Genomic DNA, 20891 nt, shown 5'->3' with positions numbered 1-20891 from the left:
CTCCCGAAATAAACTCTTTAGGATTCTAACTAATCCATTATGTTTAAGCATATCGAGCTTACTGGTACATGATAAAAACAGATTTCCGGACGTCCATAGAAAGATTATTGCTAACTGCCCAAAGTGAGAAGCAAAAATGTTCTGATAAAGACAGTTCCTCAGTAATATCATCGTGACTTTTGAAATCAAGTGCCGTAGCAATACCAAACCAAATACGACAGCTAAGCCTCGGCTAAACCTGGGAAATCTTAATTCCATAATGCCTTTCAAATCCTCCTAGGCATTATCCTACTGCAATAATTCTCGCTGAGAAGAATGCCCATGTTGTGGCAATTCCACCTGGCAGCACAAATTTTAAGCATAGCGAGCCCTTTGACAGGGAATATTTTCCATTAGAATTATTATCCAGAAAGAAACATTGGTTGTATCAAAGGGAAGGTATAGCCTATTCAGACACTAAGAATCTTGTAAAGGGTAACATCAGGTTGAGATTCACTATTCAATTTAAATTTCAATGGCCAATCAAGTTACAGTCACACGTCAGGACAACTGAAGTTAGAGAACATGTTAGCAATACAATGACAGAAGTTTTCCGATCTGTTTAACTACTCCCTCCGTCCAACAAAAGATGTCTCAAGTTTGTCAAAATTTGGATATATCTAGATATGACTTAGACATGACTTAGTGTATAGATGCATTCAAATTTAGTCAAAGTTGAGACATTCTTTGTTGGACGGAAGAAGTAATAATTTTTCCGACACCAGTTAACAGAATATACAACGCAAAAATGTGTATTCTCTGTTGAAAGAAAAGACATATGCAAAACAATTGTACCTTCCAAACTCTTCAGGACATAATAACTTTTCGAATCTTGAACAATTCAGGCTCACATAGAGTTATTTGCATTGACCTGTAGCTATGACAATCAGTTCCAATTCAACACTACCAACCCATCTGACAGCGGGCAGATTTCTATGCAAAAGCAAATGATTGGCTTCATCGTCAAAACCCCATTGACAAATAACTAAGATTGCACCGACATCCTACGTGAAAATACAGATGATCGAATCAAACATGCAGCCTCGTATGATACAAAGTGAATACACTTCATACAAGGATATGAATTTGTCCTACCACAAAGAGCATACTGTTTTTTGTAGGCCTTTAACTTGCATTTCTGAACCATTTCATCAAAGTATTTCTGCTCTTGCTCATGCAAAGTCTGAAGTATTTCATCAAAGAGTGTCGATGTCAACCTTGCTTTGTCTTGGGGCTTGAGGGGCTCAAATGGGCTGGTCAGGATGGCAATATTAGCATCCTCAATTCTCTTTCGCATTTGTGGGTGTCTCATGTCTTTGTCAACATAATTTTCATAATTAGCTCACCGTCCTCTAGCTTCCGACAAATAGAGACGTACCATGTTAAAATCAAGAGGTGGTAGATAATTTCCCAACATTGTATTCCTCCGCCAGGCCGCCGGCCACGCCATCTCCTCTCCTCTCTGCCGCAGCCTCATCTCCCCCTCCTCACCTCGCCGCCTGTTTCTTCCTCACCTGAATCCTGTATCAATGGAACTTCCAGTGAAGGGCTACGTCAAGGGTGGATTAAAAGCAACATTTATTTTTATCTAGTTGCTATCTGCAATACAAAGACCCCTAGATCGATAAGCTTGTCTCCAAAAATTAATGATGGTTGTTTCTTACTTAGCATATGCATATAAATATTATGTCTCAAATGTAATAGCAAAATACAGCAAGATTTGTCAAAAACCTGAAGTCTATGAGATAAAGTTATTTATATGCTGCATATAATTCACATATAGATGCCCTTTGTTAAACATGAAACAGTGAAGTTTATAGCTGGCCAAATGGAGATTCAACTAAGATGAACAAAGCCGCCCCAAAATCCAGCAACCTATCGAATTTATACCCAATTTCACAATGTGTATCCCTCGGGATGGCACAGAAATAAACGACGGGTATCATCAACAAAGGGAACCCAGATCCTGTATTAATCCAACAATCAGCTGACTACAAAAATTGATACAAGGCACAGTTGCAAAATGGGGTCCTAGATACCTATTGACTGCATATTCCTCCCGGTTACACTGAATCACGGAGGAAATGCATTGAAAGAGGTTGCCAGGCTAGCTTGTGCAGATCCTGATGTTTTTTCACGCCAGGACATACTGAGAGGAGCAAACTCGAAGGTGCGCCAGTGAGAAAAAAAATCCGTCCCCACACCTGGCGATAATTTGCTCGCACATCTTCTGGCCATCCTTGTTGGACCTGCCATTGATCAGCCGCAGCAGGCACACGATCTCTCTCAAGTCGCTGCACTGCACCCCACCGCAAAATCACCAGCGGCAGTCGTAGGGGGAGATGAGGTGGCGGCTGAGGAGGAATTGACGATGATGGATATTAGATCGGACGGTCCACAGAGAGCGGATGGTGAGGGATGGGTAAACCGTGTGTTTATAGTAGTAGATATAGAGATTAGTGAAATACTCTCTCCGATCCTAAATTCTTGTCGTCGTTTTAGTTCAAAATTTAGGATCGGAGGGAGTAGTAATGATAATAACATAATAATGATCTTAAAACTTGAACAATATATTAATAAAGTAATACGTTTCAATTAAATATCACTGAAATTTCAATGTTGTGTTAATAAAATAATGTTCCATAATAACAATACTCAATTGTATGAAATTGATAGCATAAAATACTTGGTTATAAATTCAATGATATAGTCTATCCTTCATGTGACAAAACAAAAAGCTACATACCCCACGGCCGATGAACGACAATTTGCATATAGGTTTCGCTTCTAGGTCAGCCCAACCATTACGAAGGGATATCGTATCCATCCTCGGTATTGTATTTTTCTTTTGGACATCACATATGGGGGTATTGTAATGTTGTTTGTTTGTTGTTGTTTTTATGTTACTCTTCGGTTCCATGCTACTGTCACTAATCGTTAGGAACTATAAAATATGTGAATTTTGCTATTTAGGCTGTGTTTGGCATTGTGGTGGATTATGATAATCTAGCTTTTCCAACCAGTTTTTGGCTATTTTCGTGTTTGGCTAACCAACTTTTTCCTGCTTCCATGTGTATCTTTCAACAGCACATTATAAAATAAGTTTAGTGCAGCACAATTCCCAACAAACTAAGCCTTAGTTTTCTGGACTAGCTTAAAGTTTCGATGACTGTTAGTAGTTGATTAATATGATTATCTGGTGCTCAAAGCTTTTTTGGGATAGAAGAAAAAATGTTCATTACCATTTCTTGATACTAGTTGATATCTATATGTTTCGGTGTACCTGAAAATACATATCTATCTTTTTGTTTTGTTGTTAGTTACTTAAAAATAGTATTTTACCCCCTCCGATTCATAATAAGTGTCGGGTATTTTGTACTAACTTTGTACTAAATCCCCGACACTTATTATGGATCGGAGGGATTAATTTAATTGACTATGGTGCTAATCTTTGCTTTCTATTCCGCCCCTACCTATCATTTTCAGTATGTCGTCGTCAACTTCTGACATGATTGAGAATGTGACAGTGGTGGACACCCGCGTACTAGAGTGTGGCATATGTGCCTCTCCACTGAAGCCGCCAATCTTTCAGGTACACATTACTTCCTCCGTTCCGTATTTTGTTTCTTTTGACCAACCATTAGTTAATTAGTACACGACTTTCTTGAATAAAATTGATGTCTATATGTTTAAGTTGTGTGTGACATTCTCTTTTACTAGGTGATTCCTCGCGCGTTGCTGCGGAAAGTTCTATATGCACATCTGGATATGATGTTACGAACAAATGATAATAATATGATTCAATGCAAAAGAAATTTGAATATTGTAGGCCAAAACGACTTTTAGCATTCATAACACCTATGCAGCAAAACAATATAGGAGTACTTTTGATGTACATGAACATCAAAATATGTGTATTTGCAGATCTTAGAAAGATTGACATATCATGAAAATGTGTGTATTTGGTGATATATTTATATACAACGTGAAGTGAAAAATCATAGGTATTAAAATATTAAATTTGAAAGGACCACCAAAATGGATCCCTAGTGGTCTAGAACACATGATCTGGATGGTGATGTGGACATTTTGCATGCCCATGATGTGCATAATGTTGATGATGATGTGTACACCTTGCATGTCAAGCTTGCAAACATTTAATGAAGAAAGTGGGGATCAACTTTATAGATATTATAGATTCACTTCAGGGTACCGTAACAAAACTCTTTGGAAAAGTGGTACTAATTTAGTTGAATGCTAATCTTTGTTAAATTGCAGACAAATTTTGTTAAATAAAAAGTAGTACATTCTGTGTGCCTACGGAAACAATGCAGAGATCAAGCTTTCATGTGTTGTGATTGCAGACTAATTTAGTTGGATGCTAACCCTTGTTAATCTGCAGTGTGAAGTAGGACACATGGTGTGCTCAAGGTGCAGCAAAAGGATGTGCTCAAGGTGTCACGCCTGCCGGCGCAAGCTTCCAGGGGGCTACAGCCAGTGCTTCGGTGCTGAGCACATCCTGGAGTCCTTCCAGGTCCCGTGCCCCAACGCGGCTTCCGGCTGCTCTGCCATGCTGCCCTACACCGACCAGCAGCCGCACCTCCGTCAAGAGTGCCGGCACGCGCCGTGCCACTGCCCCACCAAGGGCTGCACCTTCGCTGGCTCCACCTGGGCGCTGAAGACCCACTTTGACCAGGAGCACAGGTGGCCACACAAAGTCGTGGTCAAGAACGATGCCTTGGTGAAGGTCACCCTTAAGGATGGCTTCAACGTGATCACACACTACCATTGTTCGACCATGGAAGAAGGCAAAGAGCGGCCCCCGGTCAGGCTATACCTGTTCCTGCTAAACGTGGTGCGGGAGCCACATGGCTGTGTTGTCACCACCTTCTACGTACACCGTGCAGTCGCCGGCAACGAGTCGGCGCCGATGGCATTAGAGTGTCAGCTCAAGCTTGTTTACGAGAGTCCTTGTCGCAACCATCGTCAGGAATCTACTTTCACCGTGCCCTGCACTGATCTCTTAGGTGGGCTGCCTCCTTCCGGTGACTGGTTCGAGTTCGTCGTACCAAAATCCATTCATCCACTCCATTTGGATACTATGGAGATATTGCTTAGTATTGGCATCGATGACTAGTCGCTTCTTCTTTACAAGTGTCGGAGCTCATAGACTAATCGGAGGCCTCGAATGAAGGGCCGGGTGGTCTAGTTTGAACTGATACCAGATGGTTGTTGGGTTGCCTTATGCATTTTGGCTAGGAAGGAGAACTGTTACCCGTTATGCTGCAGCTATTCATCTATACAAGACTAGTTTTAATTTTGTGAACCACCGAGTAACTAATTCTAAGCTTACCCTGCTATGTGTGTGATGTACCCTGCATTTTGGCCTCCGGTTTTATGTTGATGCTGTTACTACTTACCGGTTTGGATGTTATTGTGGAATCTGGCACTACTAGGATGTTCCTGAAAATGTGATTCACTCCGCTTGTTGTTCCTATCTTTTATGTTTATTTCATCGTGTTCTTTACCCAAGTGCTGTGGAGGAAATTCTACTTGTGCGTTAATATAACTAGTAAACAGCCCGTGCGATGCCACGGAAAAGAGTAAAAACCCTAAATCATTTCACAACTGAAATGGATAGCAAAAACAAAGAAAAAACTCGACCTGCAAAGGGGTAATCCACCCCCCAGGCATTTCCTCGAATTGCAAGTCAGAGCCCTGCGGATCCATCAGTATACCACAGAAGCATAATAGCTCAGTAAGACCAATTATCACTTCTGCAAGGGTTAAATCCTAGAGTACCAAACCGGAATGAGGAAGGGACACATGCGCAAATATCTAGACACTGCGGTTAGGGGTGTCAAACCTTAATTTCTGCCACTTCAAGGGACACATCCGCATCATTCTCACAGAGGCATTGGAGTGCTACTTGAAACTCCTTTAGTCGGCCCACCTTTGCCTGTGGTGAACATTTGGTGCTGAATTTGTTAAGAGTGACAATCCAGGCTCAAATAAATTGAAAGATGTCATTTCGACAAATTACCAGCTATCTAGGAGATCCAGGAATGAAGAAGAGACCAATTATGAGGATTATGAGTGGAACAAACCCCGTCAGAAAGGAAAAACTGTCAGGACATTGCTACGGATCAACAATAATGTATAGATGCTCAGAGATTTGCGGTTGGCGAATCAGAAAAGAGTATTTTCAATAATGTACTGATAGATTCCGAGGATTGATTTCTGCTTTCAACATAAAACAATCGTGGAGCAAGATTCAGATTGTATGGAAAAAGAAAAGAACTCTGAATCTTGCTTATTGATAGCAGAACTCAGCACGGTTGTATGGAAAAGTAAAATTTGAAACAAGATGCACAAATGTAACTAAATAACTAAGAACTGAAATTTTACTCGGAGGTACTGAAATTGTTAAATAATTCAGGAGTACGAACAGCATATATACCTTCTAATGCCTGACCTTTTGAGAAGAAAAGGGTGCAAGGGTATGCAATTCTACATTTCAAAGAGGGAAGATGTTTATAATTTATCAAGCTTTTGCAGAAACCAAGTAAAATATGAACTGCGTCCATCCTGAATGTTAAAGAGTTCGATTCCTTTAAAAAAGAAGAAGATGCGATTCAGTTCCATGAAAATCATGATAGCAAGCAATCAGAACTCAAAAAAAGAAGCTGGCATCTGTAAGACAAGCCAACATTTAGCAGGACCAAAAGATGAGAAGAGAAAATGAAAGAACGACAATGATGCTGCAACCTGAATACCGTTGTCAGAATCAAGGCAAGCTATTATCTTTCCATGCTGACTATAATTGAGATGCTAGAGGGTTGAGACAATGAAGACAACGATGGAAAACTGACCTCAAGAGGATATTGATCCACAAAGTCATGAAACTATTATTTAAACTTTGGATTGCAATAGCATCCGCCTCAGAAAATGTGAAAAATGAAGGTTTGACTAAAATATCAAGAAATCTGAACACTATTTGTTACCTGGCTAGCTAGAGCACAGATAAAAGCATCTGAAGAATTGCAAGCACTACTAAATTGAAACAAACAGTGGTATGCAGGCATGGCTCACACATGAAGCAAACCATAGTACTTTGATGGACTCCCTCTATACCCTGAAAGAGAAGAAAATACGGAGGGGCGACCATGTATAATCGCTAGGTGGTTTCCTTCGATTACGGCTTCTCTAGTGTGTACAATCTACTTCTCTCTAGATTACATCAATGTCTGGGAAAATAAACTATAAGATTATTGCACGCATGAAGCAATGAGATAAATTTAGAAGGTGATAAACTGCGCACAAAATCAGTTGATATTCAAGACCTAGAGTCAGAAAAACCTAGATATTCAAACCAATTCATGAGCATCATAAATTCATAATGCAAAATATTCTCATATATATACCAGCCTATTGATTTGGTGGGAATGCGAAATGGCTACAATTAGTGGCTTAGTGCAGTTTCCCGAAATATCTCTGGTTTTGCTACCTCTCCTCATTTAATATTGACAACATTGTGAAATTTGTAATTTTTAATATCGACAAACATGAAGTTCAATTGTAGGAAGCTTCGTAACAGCAAGCCTTGAGAAAGATTAAACAGAGGAAGATAATTATGGTCTAGAGCCAAGCATTCACCAAATCAACTCCAAGAGTCACTTCCTATATAATTCTGGGCATGCAAGTTAATGGACTAATGTCTATGAATAGATATTACAGTGTAAAAGAGAGCATTTTCTATTATGGATGGCCTATCCCTGATACGCTTATTTTTCATCTCCAATAAACAGAAGGAGAATCAGTGAGTTATTATGCCACACCTCGTTTTCCTTCACATCTGTTGTTCACTGCTCCTTCGTACCCTCGACAAGATCTGCACACACAAAAAGATAGAAAGGCTGCTCTTTCAATATGAAAGCAAATTAGCATTAAAAAAAATAACTTGCCGCTATCATTAAGCAAGAGATGCAAGAAACTATTTTAGATAAAAGATCAGATTTCTAAAGCCAGAAACAAAATTGCAATCTTGATAACCATAAATCATAGGCAACATCTTTGGTTTTGCTATCTCAAATATATAGTAATTTACTCCTACTCCTACTCCTACTCAAATATATAGAATGCAGTTTTGTAGTGGACAATAGTACAGTTGCCTTGAGCTTCATTAGAAGGGATGGTCCTTCATTTTTAAAGGACTGATCACTCATCGAGAAATTGACTAAAGTGCTTAATTGACTGTTTGGCTTTTGATCTTTTACCCAAGCTACGAAGTGAAATCTAAAGTGGACTCAGAAACGAAATTTGTGCAATGATTCTAGATGCTGATAATTTCAGCTCTGAGAAACAAACATGCAACGAACTCTGCAAGTACGACAAAGTAACAGATGTAGGAAGTGAGCTAACCTGTTTTATCACTGGTCGTGCAGGTGGAGCAGTTCCTCCGGAGGGTGGTGACCGACCGAGAGCTGAGGAAGGATAGGATGCCGCCGGTGGCTGCTACTCAGCTGCATTTCGCCCACAACGGCAGAGGAGATGGCGGCGGCATCCCTCCATGGCCGCTGCATCTCGCCTCGTTCCGGCGAGCGTAGGTCCTCCATGCCTGTTGCCGGCGGCGGCTCCCTCCATCTGTCCGCAGCGTCTCTTCCACAACGGCGGCGGCGACCGGCCGGCGGCGGGCGAAGGTAGAAAGGGGCAGCAGCAGCGGTGGCGGTTGGAGGAAGAAAGGGGCGGCGAGACGCGAGCGCACGAAGAGAAGCGTCCGGAGGCAGAGAGGCACATCTGTGCTGGGCGATTTTTTCCTTCGGCTCCGAAATAATCTGAGACGTTGTATCAGATCGGACGATCCACATTGAGTGGACGAAAGTGAAAGAGTAAAGTGTGTGTGTGTGTTTTACCACCAAACTGTGTGTTTACAGGACCTTCGTTCCTCTTTAAACTAAATCACGACAAGAATTTACTATCTTAAGAAGTAATATAGAAGAGATGGAGATGAGCTCCGGTGTTCACATGTATTGTTGGTATCAGATAAATCAGATGATGCCGGCGCGTTACTCCGGAATCTTATGTGTTAAATCATATGCTTAAAATTAACTACAGCTAATGGAAAACATATTTAGGTGTTCTTTTTTTACATTAAAACAACAAAACCTAAGCACTATGTGAAAAAATGATGTATAAAATGAGAAAACTTAAAAATGTCCGTTGACAATTCTCCGGATCACACCTTGTTTAAGCATATCAAGGCCGTGCTCGGTTACTCTCTAACATGGGAAGCGTTTTGCACAAAAGCGGTGTCGTTGAGGTTTCCTGCGGGAAAATACTTGGCCTTCATAACATGAGCACACGGACTGTCAGGGATCGTGAGAAGACGCCAAGCTTGACGGGCAAGAAAAGCTTGGTTAAACATGCCAAGGTCTTTGAAACCCATGCCGCCATGGTTTTTTGGTAGGAGGAGATTGTCCCAAGCCAACCAGTGCATCCTTTTTTTGTTGTCCTCGCTGTCCCACCAGAAATTGCGCGTAATCTGCTCCAGGTCTTCGCAAAGTCCAGCCGGGAATTTGAAAATGCTCATGGCGTAGGTTGGGAGAGCTTGGACAACCGACTTGATTAGGACTTCTTTTCCTCCAACACACAAGTTTGTCCCGTCTAGTCCGAGCATCTCTTCTGAACACGCCCGAGAATGCTCTTGAATTTGCCATTCACCATTCTACCTTCCGGCATAGGGAGGCTCGAGTACTTTTCATCAAAGCTGGGTCTCTGGATGTTTAGAATCTTTGCCGCCTTCTTGTATGAGTTTTGATGACAAGTGTTGCGGGGGGAGGGGGGGGGGGAGCATTTGTCAGGGCTGAGAAGTTGGCCCGTGGCAGCTTCGTAATGGTTTAGCGTGTTCCTGATGGTAGTGGGTCTATTTTGAGATTCTTCCTTACTGAGAAGTGCCAAAAGGCCTTCATCGACGAAGAGAAAGAAGTAGGGAGAGAGGGGATCTCCCTGCCCCAGGCCTCGAGAAGGTTTGATGCACGGTAGGAGGGGAACCATTTGGATTAAAATTTTGAGGTTCATCTCTATTCTTTCGTCTCCCACTTGCTATCGTTGGTAAGATCCGATGGCTAAATTATTGACTGATATCTGACTAAAAAAAGACGACTTCTCAATAGCAAAACCGTTAAAAAGTACTCCCTCCGATCCATATTAATTGTTGAAATATTACATGTATCTAGACGCTTTTTTTTTCTGAAATATCTAGACGTTTTTAAGACATAGATACATCCATATTAACAAATTTAAGACAATTAATATGTATCGAAGTTAGTAATAAAAATTTGCAACGCCCTTTGCACATCGAATCCCTGTGTGTTCTCTGCTTTTCGTACCTCTCGTGACGCTGCTGTTGACGTGATCATCGTACTGCGCTTTTAATTAGCTAGCGCCTAGCGGGGTTGGTTTCTTGATAAAACAACTTTCTAGCCTGAAACTTTTGCCCTTAGATTTGGCAATCCAACGCAACTGGACCCGTGCACAAAACATCCTAAGTTTATATATCTCAACAAAAATCCCACAAAGGTAGGTGAAACCGGTACCCGATCCGGTCTAAACCACTCGTCACTGACATGCCGGTCCCGCCCGTGGATTCCCACGCAAGGCCGCCGCCGTCGAGGACTCCTCTCGTCACGTCCCAACACCCCTCGCCACTGACTCGCGGGGTCCAGTAAGTTGCCCATATTTTAGACCCACATAGCAGTGGGAGCGGAGTAGAATCCCGGCGTGGACGACTGGAACTTCAACCTGGCCAGATACACTGCTACGGTGACCCGTTCCGTTCCGTTCACTTTTCGCCCCCCCTCGCACTCCCCAGCTCCCTCCGCCGCCTCCTCCTCCTCTTCCGGCGCAGCGGCCACGCCGGCGGCCATGGACGCTGAGTACGGATCTTATTACTCCCGCCGGCGCCGTCCACGATCGGACGGCGACCGTATTCTTTCGCAAGATATATATTCTCATCATTGGATTTTTTGTTTTCGACTGATGTTTTGATCGGCTTTGGGGTCTTGTTCCTGTGAAGGTACAGCGCGCTGGAGCAGGGGAGCTCGTCTTGCCGGACTGCGGCGTGGGTCGATTCGCAATCGAAGCAGAAACGGCAGCGGTGCCAGGTAATCCGGAGGCTTTGTTCGGTTTCCAAGTTTCGCGTTCCCGAGTTTATCCTTCTTCGCGCATCGCGGTGCGCAGCTTTGGAGTTTCCATGCGATCCGTACTCTGGGTGCGGCCGAGCTGCCGCGTTAAGGGTTTGGTTCGATCCGGAATTGAGGTTTTCTAGGGATTTGTTTTCGGGGCGGCAATTTTTGGTGCGTTAGGTTCGGGTCAATTTTGTCATAATACTCCGATTAGAGGGGTTTGGGGGCGCGTCCTTGCAACGTCTGGCCTTTCTTGGGTTGATCAATGCAATGACAGGTATAATTTGGTTGTTTTCATGGATCCGATCAGGGTTTTTTTATCGTAAATTCGTACTATTGATAAAGACCACGAAATTAAGATGCCTCATACTCATCCATATCTATGGAAGAACGGACCCTGGAAGCTTTGTTCATATTCACGATCTGATGTTTGTTGATACTGACATAGACATTGTCTAACAGGGTTCTTCGAGTGACCAACTTGGTTCCAGCACAAGTGACTCTTTGCAAATGGCTGAACCAGAGCTACAAGACTTTAATTATGGAGAAGCCGAGGAGGAAGATTACTATATGGATGATGACGATGGCGACGGCGATGGCGATGAATCTGAATATGAATTTGACGAAGCTGACTTCAATCAACAGCTTGCTGACAAATTTGATGATTTGGATCTGCCTCCAGGCGTGGAGGCTACTGTACCTTGGCTGCAGAAAATTGAAGACAGTGGAGTTTCCACGACGTCCGAATTAGAATTTGAAGATGATATCACAAAGAAATATAAGGCGTTCAAACAGTTTTACACAGTTCAAAACTTTTCTGATCACCATTATGCTAATAAAGTTATAGACACGGTGACATGCTCAACTGTTAATCTGTTATTGCTCTTTTATTAGGCTCTTTGGATACTTACATCTTTTTATCTGTTTATTATTTCAGACAAGAAGAGAATGGGCAAAAAGGATTCAACATGAATGGAAGATTTTGGAGAAAGATCTGCCAGGTTTGTTGGTGTTCTTGTTGCAAAATTGGACCTATGAGCCTCTCAGTGTTACCAATAACAAATGTGGAAAAAAATCTAGCTCATTTGACATTTAAAACATCGGGAGTTCCGGCCAAACTCGACATTGACCCTACTGCCTGGGTCAGATGAAATATAGATTTGGGGGCATAATCTTCAGCAAAATTATTACTTACACAAAATTTTAAATTATCTCAAAACATATGGTGTGTTTTCATATCTGCTCCTCTCTTTTTTGTCTTTTATTTCATTCTGTATACTAAACATCATGGCCTATCTTCCCACACAAACTATCCGCTCTTATCTGGAAGGGCAATAGATCCAATTTTCTTTCTCTTCCCAATCGTGGAAGTTGGAACTTTCTTACTCTTTGTGCATATGTATTAGGGTTCAGAGGGAGTATTTATTTTTAGAATCTTTGTAGTGTCTTTTCACACTGTATGCCATTGATTGGATAGTCAAAATGAAAAAGGAAAATAATGATTTTTAGACCCCGGAAATGATGAAAAATAATGAATCTTGTGGAAAATCAGAGATTTATCTCATGTGGACTGAGATACTGTTATTTAGTACTCCCTTCGATCCTAAATTGTTGTCGTGGTTTTAGTTCAAATTTGCACTAAAACCACGACAAGAATTTAGGATCGGAGGGAGTAGTCGACAGAGAGATACAAATAGATGACTAGGAGATAGTTAAGCCGGCATTTTTAATGTGATTTTACACACTCCAATTCATAACGTGTTAATTTTTATAGTAGTAGCCTATGCAGCAAGACATGGAAACGCACCATCGGCAACATTTAAGTATTTTTTATTAACTGGATTATAAGTTTTATACCGTAGTATGAATAGCAAATTACCTTAAGCAAGGGATAAGTTACGAGAGGCGGTTGCCTGCTAGTGGGCCCACAGGAGTCAGTGTGGGCATTTACAAGAAGGGGATGGGGTGGACGCTTAGATACGCTGTGGCTTAGTTGAGCTGGAAACCTAGGACTGTATTCTAGAAGTATCTACAGTGTATCCACAAAGTATGCAGCAATTAAGTTATTTACTTTTGAAATGCTTACTTGTGCAATATGCTGTGGATACAGTATCGGCATATTTGTATTGGTATTGGATACCGGTGCAGTACCAAACCCAAGCAATAGTACGGTCAATCCTAAAAGTTGAGTGGATTTAAGCTTCACTTTCATTTTTTTGTTACTCTAGTGTTGCGTACTAAAAGATATCCTCTTGTCTGGTACTCTCAGTTTCTATGATGCTAATATTACTCTAGAACACTTCTCATAATTATACCTCATACATCTTCAGCAGCCCCTTGTACAATTTCAGTATATTTTCTCAACTTCCAAGTTCTGAAAGTTGTTCTTTTTCTGTAGCATCTATTTATGTCTGTGTCGCCGAAGATAGAATGGACTGTCTTAGGGCAGCGATTATTGGGCCTAAAGGAACACCCTACCATGATGGGCTCTTCTTCTTTGATGTTCAATTTACCTCTTCTTATCCTTCTAGCCCTCCGGTATGTACATTGCAATACGTTTTTTACTTTACGATTGTTTTCACCTTTCTATTGACATTTTTACACATATGATGTTGCAGTCAGTATATTACCACTCTGGAGGACTTCGGCTCAATCCGAACTTATATAATTGTGGAAAAGTCTGCCTTAGCCTCCTTGGTACCTGGTCGGGTTATGGCTGTGAAACGTGGAATCCAGCTCAGTCGACCATGCTACAGGTGCTTGTCTCCATTCAGGCTCTCATTTTGAATGAGAAGCCATACTTCAATGAGCCAGGATATGCATCCTCTGCCAATACCGCGTCTGGAGAGAAGAATTCTGTACAGTATAACAAGATCACCTTTCTGCACTCATGCAGGACGATGTTGTATTCACTTAGAAGACCCCCAGAGGTAAGGTTTCACTACATTTATCTATAGTTATCGCTCTGAGGCATGATTGATTCCATAGCAATTCACAATATATTGTAATTGTAAGTTAAAGTAAAGGTCAAAATGTACTTTAAAAGACTTCTGGAAATCAAACTATGACTGACAAAACTGGACGGAGGGAGTATGTTAGATAACTTGGCTGGTTGGTTTGCATCTACTACCATCAAATATTAAAATATGTGCACCTCTATCTTGATTCTGACCATTGCACGCAGGGTACTTCTATTGCAACTATGGGAAGGATGTTCTTCTTTTTATACAGTACTCCTTCTGTTGAAAAATAGATGACGTTCTAGAATGCATGTAGTCAAACTTTTCAAACTAACCATTGGTACACATAAACTTAGTTCGATTGATCACATAAATACAGATTTGTCATGAAAAGTAGGTTCATATTTTTATTATTATTTTATAATATTTCACCAACGTATTCATATGGAAAGTACCAAGTGCCAAAATTCTTCTTTAATTGTGATATCCTCACTAGGTATCTTCCTTTTGAACATAGCATGCTCTTCTTTAATTTGCGAATAAATTTCACGGAACCACACTTTTTCTGGCAGCTGTCTCACAAAACCATGGTTGTTTGTAATAGTCTTACAAAATCACAACTTTTGGGGTAGCTGCTTTCAGAAAATCCTAATCTCGATAATTAAGCTGGTTGATGGCGTTTTGATAACCCGAGGCCACCATTCAGATGCCACGTCATCTTCCCCAACACGTTATCGACGCCCGTTTTCGATGCCACGTCAGTTTCTACCCGACCCAAGACAGCGGACATGGTGTCAAAAACGGGCATCGAAAACGGGTCGGGGAAGATGACGTGGCATCGAATTGGTGGCCCCGCGTTGTCGGAAACACCATCAACCAGCTTAATTATCGAGATTAGTTTTTTTGAGACCAGCTTCCCCAAAAGTTGTTGTTTTGTGAGACTATTACAAACAATCGTGGTTTTGTGAGATAGCTGACCAACCTAGTACTCCCTCCGTCCCATATTAAATGACTCAAATTTGTCCAAACATGAATGTATCTAGACCTAAAAAGCGTCTAGATACATGTAATAGAAAGTCATTTAATATGGGACGGAAAGAGTAGCATACATTACAGAAGTACAGAGTAGCATAGCGCTTTAGTTTTCTGCTGGTTTGGTAACCATCCTTTGCTCTTGGATCCTCGCAGCATTTTGCAGACCTTGTAGCCGGTCACTTTCGGCTACACGGGCGTACCATTCTCGCAGCATGTCAACACTACATGGAGGGTCATACGATCGGATCGGTAGTCCCCGAGGAGGATGAATCAGAAGAGAGCGGTGGTGGTGCAGGCGCATCCAGTAGCAGCGTTGCACCGCCAAAGGAAGACCAGGGCCTGATGGATGTTTTTGGTCTTTTCGGTACTAGGCGCATTCAGTTCGTGCCCGACCTCAAAACACTATTTGAAGATCTTCTGATGGAGTTCAACGTTAAGGGTGCTGACACCAGGAAGTTTCTCGAAGAGAAGCTGAAGAAAAACCAGCCTGCAGCCTGAAATTAAAGCACCAAAGGCTGCGTGCGCAGGTAGAGATAGTTTGAAGGGAAATAGCGTAGATTTTTTTTTCTTTTTTGCAGGATGGGGTAGTTTACTTTTTTTTTTAACGCAGGATTGGGTAGTTTACTTGTTTAACTGCAGGGGAAAGATTTTTAGATATGGAGTCACTTTTGGTGAAGTCGTGGGACTTAACTTGCCCTTGTTCTTAACTTGTTCACCACATAAAGTACCCAATTAATTGTCATGGCCTCATGGCACCTCGTTAATTAAGTCTTGTTTGGGACTCATGTTTTTCTAGGATTTTTATTCCCTCCAAATTCAAAAACACTGGAAACCCCAAATGAGCTGTTCGGTTGGGAGTGATTACTGGAGATTATCTGGATTTCTTCACAAAACACTTCATTTGAGAGTTTTGGATGAACACTCAATTCTCTCAAATACCTAAATCATTAAGTGCCAAACATAGCCTTTAAGTGTATCTTAGTTTATCATGTAATTGGCCAAGTATAGCTGAATGTGCGTGCGTTGATCCAAGAAAACGTATCGTCTCACCACGATGATGATGACGACAGGGCCGGACCAAGCCAGGCATGCCCTGAGCCGAGTTACCAAAATAGGCTTGTTTGGCCTTCATGTTGAGCTCGCTCGGACTGAGCCTGGCTCGGCCAAGAGTCGACCTTGAGACGGAGCCCAACTGCGAATTAATAGATAGGACAAGCCTAGTTTCTTGTCGATTTTGAGCCAAGAGCATTAATTCTGAGATGGTGGTAGAGAGTAGGACCACCAAATGAACACTGTTGATGTCGATGTTGTTGCTTCCCCGGAAGAGCTGGCCCGACCTTGTTGATGACAGGAATGAAGTCTTGATGCACGTGCCCCTAAATACCTTTGAATACATAGTCGCAGTAGCCGTTGTTGAACCCCTGAATCGATCACGAAGAATTTGACACCAAATCTCACCTGAGTTTGCGTGCATGCGAAATCCTAACCTCACTGTCCCGAGGGGACAATAAGAATGTACTCTCTTCATTTCACAAAGGTTGGTGTATTTTGTTTTTTTTAAGACAAGGCTTCATTATTATTAGAAAGAACTTTTAAAGACAAATCTATTGATATAAATTTCATGCATGTAAAAACACATATTAATAGAGTTATTATTGATCAAAGTCTTGTTTTAACGAGACAAATCCGCCAACCTTTATAAAATGGAAGGAGTATGTCGGTCATCCGTCATCAATTCAATCCTAACTGACAAATTCAATGTGAATTTGAACCTGGAAGACCATCTTGAGGACGAAACGCTGCCTCCAAGATGATCATACCATCTTCCACACGCTCCCATCCAAAGAAAAAGCTACAACTCCCATCGGTAGATTGAATCCTTCTTACACATCTAAATCGGCGGAACCGGTGGAGGAGAAAAAGGAGAAGGCCGATGATATACCAGCAAAGGAGGGGTGACGACATAGGTAGAAAGAAACCAAGATGGATTTTCTGTTTTCGCTGGGACATGTTTGTTTGATTCAATTGAACAAGGACATGATATGTACTTATAATTTCCTATCATGATTCATGAATAGTGAGATGAGTCGTTCTACCACGATTGATCTCCTTCAAAATAAAAAATCTAAATAATCTACAGATTGGTGAGAAAAAAGACCTAGTACAGTATATACTCCTAGTTGGATGCATGCTACCCAGCTGAGCACAAGTTAATTCGACGTCGTCGAATTGGCACCGCCGTGCAGATTCGTGGGCGACGGCAACCAGTACTGGCCCATGTCGGACGAGTCGCAGGGAGCTTCCAAGGCGCCGGCGTCGCCCGCGCGCCTAGCACTGCACGTCACGACCTTCCCCATGTGGTGGTTGATGTCCGTCGGCGGCATCTGGAGCGTCACGTCGAACGCCTGGACGCCTTGCCGCGCGTCCGCGGCGAGGCCGTCCAGCGCGAACCCGGGGACGCGCACGCCGCGGCCCCAGGCGACGAGCGACTCCTCCCTGGCGCCGGCGCCCCCCCGCGGCCTGGCGCAGAGCTGCCCCGCGGCGCCACTGGCGAGCGGGGAGCCGTGGTACGAGACCTCGACGACGGTGCCCGGCGCGATGCACTCCCTGTGGCGGAAGCCCAGCGAGGCGACGCGGAGCGTGACGTTGAAGACCGGGTCCAGCAGCGACGACGGCCGGCCGAGGTCGAGGCCGGAGACGGAGTCGATCGCCGCGTAGTACCGCGGCTTCCGGTACTCGTCCATCCCGATGAACGTGCCCAGGCCAGCTAGGAGGCACAGCACGGTAACAATCGCGACGACGAAGCAGCAGTCTTCCTTGTACATCGTTGCCTTTTGCCTGACGGTCGATCGGTGCTAATTCGTTCCGAGCTTGGTTGTTTGTTCCGCTGGTTTGGTTTGGCTTTGATCGGAAGAGGGGGGCGGGTTCCGTGGGGTTATGTAGAACCAGAGCAAGCCCCGCGTGCAAGAAACGGAGTAGGACCTCAAACTCCTTGTCCGTGTGGAATTTGCAAACACCTCACGAGACCGACATCGATAGGTTCAGTCAGATCACGACCACTGGGCCCTTGCATGAATGCACGTATTCACATCTCAAACCAGGGCTCTGCCCAAATTTTGATGATTTTCACAGCGATCCAGAAAAACATATCTCCATTATGTACTAGCAGAATGTCCGTGCGCTGCCACGGCCGACCAACACATGCAGACAGAGAGCACCTTGACGAGAAACAATTTTCCAAATCAAGCTCCACTATATATACCGCAAAAGCGTACATCTCTCGGCATGGCCTGAGGACATGGGCGTCAACGCTTCACAATTGTACCATGTCAAGAGGGTACATAACTCTCTGAATGTAATTCAAATAACAGAAACAGTACACAAATGTCAGAATTCCAGTCTAGCGTGCAGCACCTATCATTTATCGCCTGCGCTGCAAGTGGACGTCGCTAGGTACTCATCCCTCGCTCTTAATCCAGAAAGAGGTATGTGTTCATCATCGGCAGAGGCCTAGATAGTTATTAAGCTGCAATAGGATGCCTGGTGATGTCACGCCCGTCGTCTAGGACAAAGCTGTTGTTGCTGAAGTGAGCGCCGGAGAAGAACGACTTCAAGTCATATATTTCATACTCCTGGGCTTGTATTCAGCAGGAAAAACAGAGGTGACGAAATGGAACTGATGCGAAGATGGCACCGTTTCTAGAGGAAGAATCATGAGCAAAGCTGTTCCTATCACCTTGTTCTTCAGGTCATCCGATTTAACCTCAATGTGAGTAAGCGTGTGGTTGATCCCGACATGATTTCCTCAAAGTGCAAGGCCTCATTCACCAGTGTGCGCAGGAGAAACAAAGGTGAGGAAATGGAACTGATGTGAAGGTGGCACCGTTTCTAGAGGAAGAATCATGAGCAAAGGTGTTCCTATCACCTTGTTCTTCAGGTCATCCACTTTAACCTCAATGTTAGTCAAGCGTGTGGTTGATAACGACACGATTTCCTCAAAGTGCAAGGCCTCCTTCACCGGTGTGCGCAGGAGGAGCAGAAGCAGCAGAAGCAGCTCATTGTAATCCTTCTTGTAAGTCATGTATTTGCGGAAATTCTGCACAGACAACAGAAGTTCGTTAAAAATTTACGACAAAAAGCTACAGATGTTTTTACTTGGAACATAGGACCATGAGTATCGAGGCTTCCAAGGCAATGCAATGATTGTCATCTCCATTAACAGAACTCCATTGGGTAACCTCAGTTAGGTTGGCAAACAATATAATAGTTCAAGCTCAACACTTTAAATTTAATTTTTGAAGTGCTTTCTGGACACCAAATTTCTGGGTTGAAATAAATGAGTCAAGTAGCACACGGATGGCCATGTCAACATCTTCCTGAGAAACGTAACTTCTCAAATGCATCTTTGCATGTGCCTCAGACATTCGAATGATAGATTCGATATGCCTTACAACAATAGGGACTCCTTGACCATGCTGCAAAAAACAGTCCGAAGCTATATTGCTTTCTGGTTTTCAAGGGTATCCATTTTCAAATGTGTTCATAAAAAACATATGACAAAGATAAGAACCAGCGGTTGCTTACAGATGATTCACGTCGAAGTTCATCATACACATGGCTAATCTTGTCCAGGTCAGCATCATGTATTTTGGGAAATACATTCAGCTTAGCATATGTAATATACTTCTTCGGCATATCTTGAGAAAGGATCTGGCAATAGAGGATTTTCTTAGATGTATGAATTGGAGTAAAAGACTATCTTCTTAGAGTTTAAGTAAGAAGGATAAGTACATCTGGGTCAGCTTGTCTAGCAACAGTTAATGGATCATCCTCCTCATCAGCTGCTACCCCATCTTCAAGATTAGCACCCTTGTGTATACAGCTCTGTGTCCTGTTTTCTCAACATACCTACAGAAACAAAGGTTAGTGGATAATTACTAAAACGAACTGATAAAATAATTGTTTATTTTATCCTTACTTGAGAAATTAACCCAGACGCACGACCGGCGGCATAGATCATCGTCGACGCTCTGGCGCAGGTCGGACGGCGGCGACTTGCAGGACCGAAAAAAAGAGGCTTTGATTTAGTTTAGAGCTGCGGCGGCTAGGGCCCAGTAGGAGGAGGAGGTTGAAGAAGGGTACCTATGGCGGCACGGGGCGGGCGGGGAGGCGGGCATGTCCGAGCAGCACGTCGGCGGCAGCGTAGGGCATGTTGCCGTGCGTGGTGAGCAGCAGGTTCCGAGGCTCTGTGCGTGGTGGTTGAGGGAGGAATCGAGCACGACGGCTCCAGATCGAGAGGAGGCAGGCAACATGCCCTCCGCCGCCGCCGTCGAAGAGGGAGAGGCAGGTCGTGCGTGTGTGCTCGGGAAGAAGGCGTAGGGGGTCCGTGGCTAGCACGCATAGGTGGGAAGCGTCGGGCGGGGTCACGAAGCGGAAGGTTTGACAAACGATAAAAAATTGGTGAAGAGAACTGTCCGTATTTTTAAGATAGGTATAGATACATGAACGGAATTAAAGAACAAAATACGGATTGACTGGGTAGTGTCAAGCAAGTAGGCCGGCCCTGGTGCTACTTTGGCCTTCTCCTATCCAGGGCGACTCGAGGGGCTAAGCCACCACCTCATCTCCTCTCCTCGCTCCTTCCTAGGTCCTCCTCGGACGAATCATGAGGATG

The 20891-nt window shown here is 43.2% G+C and overlaps 1 protein-coding gene and 2 long non-coding RNA genes across 13 annotated transcripts; 1 reads left to right on the top strand and 2 right to left on the bottom strand.

Moving 5' to 3' along the window:
* Positions 1-775: 775 nt before the first annotated feature.
* LOC106865467 lies at positions 776-8862 on the bottom strand. Of its 8 annotated transcripts, XR_002961327.1 has the most exons (6): positions 8461-8862; positions 6083-7930; positions 5906-5998; positions 5704-5757; positions 2079-2393; positions 780-1560 (listed from the first exon to the last, which is right to left on the bottom strand). It is a non-coding gene; the product is annotated as an uncharacterized LOC106865467 (long non-coding RNA). The 8 variants fall into 8 exon arrangements; XR_001404638.2 differs by lacking the exons at positions 2079-2393; positions 5704-5757 and having other exon boundaries at positions 776-1043; positions 1135-1560; positions 8461-8856; XR_001404639.2 differs by lacking the exon at positions 2079-2393 and having other exon boundaries at positions 8461-8861.
* A 1968-nt stretch (positions 8863-10830) lies between these two features.
* On the top strand, positions 10831-16002 carry LOC100825985 (putative ubiquitin-conjugating enzyme E2 38). Of its 2 annotated transcripts, none has more exons than XM_003579534.4 (7): positions 10831-10973; positions 11114-11201; positions 11685-12074; positions 12160-12223; positions 13621-13760; positions 13841-14152; positions 15371-16002. In XM_003579534.4, the coding sequence occupies exons 1-7, from the start codon at positions 10963-10965 to the stop codon at positions 15713-15715; spliced, it is 1350 nt and encodes a 449-aa protein (XP_003579582.1). In that variant the 5' UTR covers positions 10831-10962; the 3' UTR covers positions 15716-16002. The 2 variants fall into 2 exon arrangements, with proteins under 2 accessions (XP_003579582.1, XP_010239779.1); XM_010241477.3 differs by having other exon boundaries at positions 10919-10973; positions 11120-11201.
* Positions 16003-18450: 2448 nt separating this feature from the next.
* Positions 18451-20624, bottom strand: LOC106865558. Of its 3 annotated transcripts, XR_001404726.2 has the most exons (5): positions 20360-20624; positions 20196-20271; positions 20009-20125; positions 19802-19927; positions 18451-19313 (listed from the first exon to the last, which is right to left on the bottom strand). It is a non-coding gene; the product is annotated as an uncharacterized LOC106865558 (long non-coding RNA). The 3 variants fall into 3 exon arrangements; XR_001404727.2 differs by lacking the exon at positions 20360-20624 and having other exon boundaries at positions 18451-19692; positions 20196-20349; XR_001404725.2 differs by lacking the exon at positions 20360-20624 and having other exon boundaries at positions 20196-20348.
* Between the last annotated feature and the right edge of the window lie 267 nt (positions 20625-20891).

Source organism: Brachypodium distachyon, chromosome 5, assembly GCF_000005505.3.
Source record: "Brachypodium distachyon strain Bd21 chromosome 5, Brachypodium_distachyon_v3.0, whole genome shotgun sequence".
Classification (NCBI taxonomy): Eukaryota; Viridiplantae; Streptophyta; class Magnoliopsida; order Poales; family Poaceae; genus Brachypodium; species Brachypodium distachyon.
Note: the sequence above shows the minus strand (reverse complement) of the source record. Positions and strands in the feature narration are given on the sequence as shown.

Excerpts from the sequence above, each read along its gene's own strand:
- LOC100825985 (XM_003579534.4), top strand. Across the intron at positions 13,761-13,840 it reads CTTATCCTTCTAGCCCTCCG|TCAGTATATTACCACTCTGG; the intron begins GTATGTACATTG and ends ATGATGTTGCAG. Across the intron at positions 14,153-15,370 it reads CACTTAGAAGACCCCCAGAG|CATTTTGCAGACCTTGTAGC; the intron begins GTAAGGTTTCAC and ends GGATCCTCGCAG.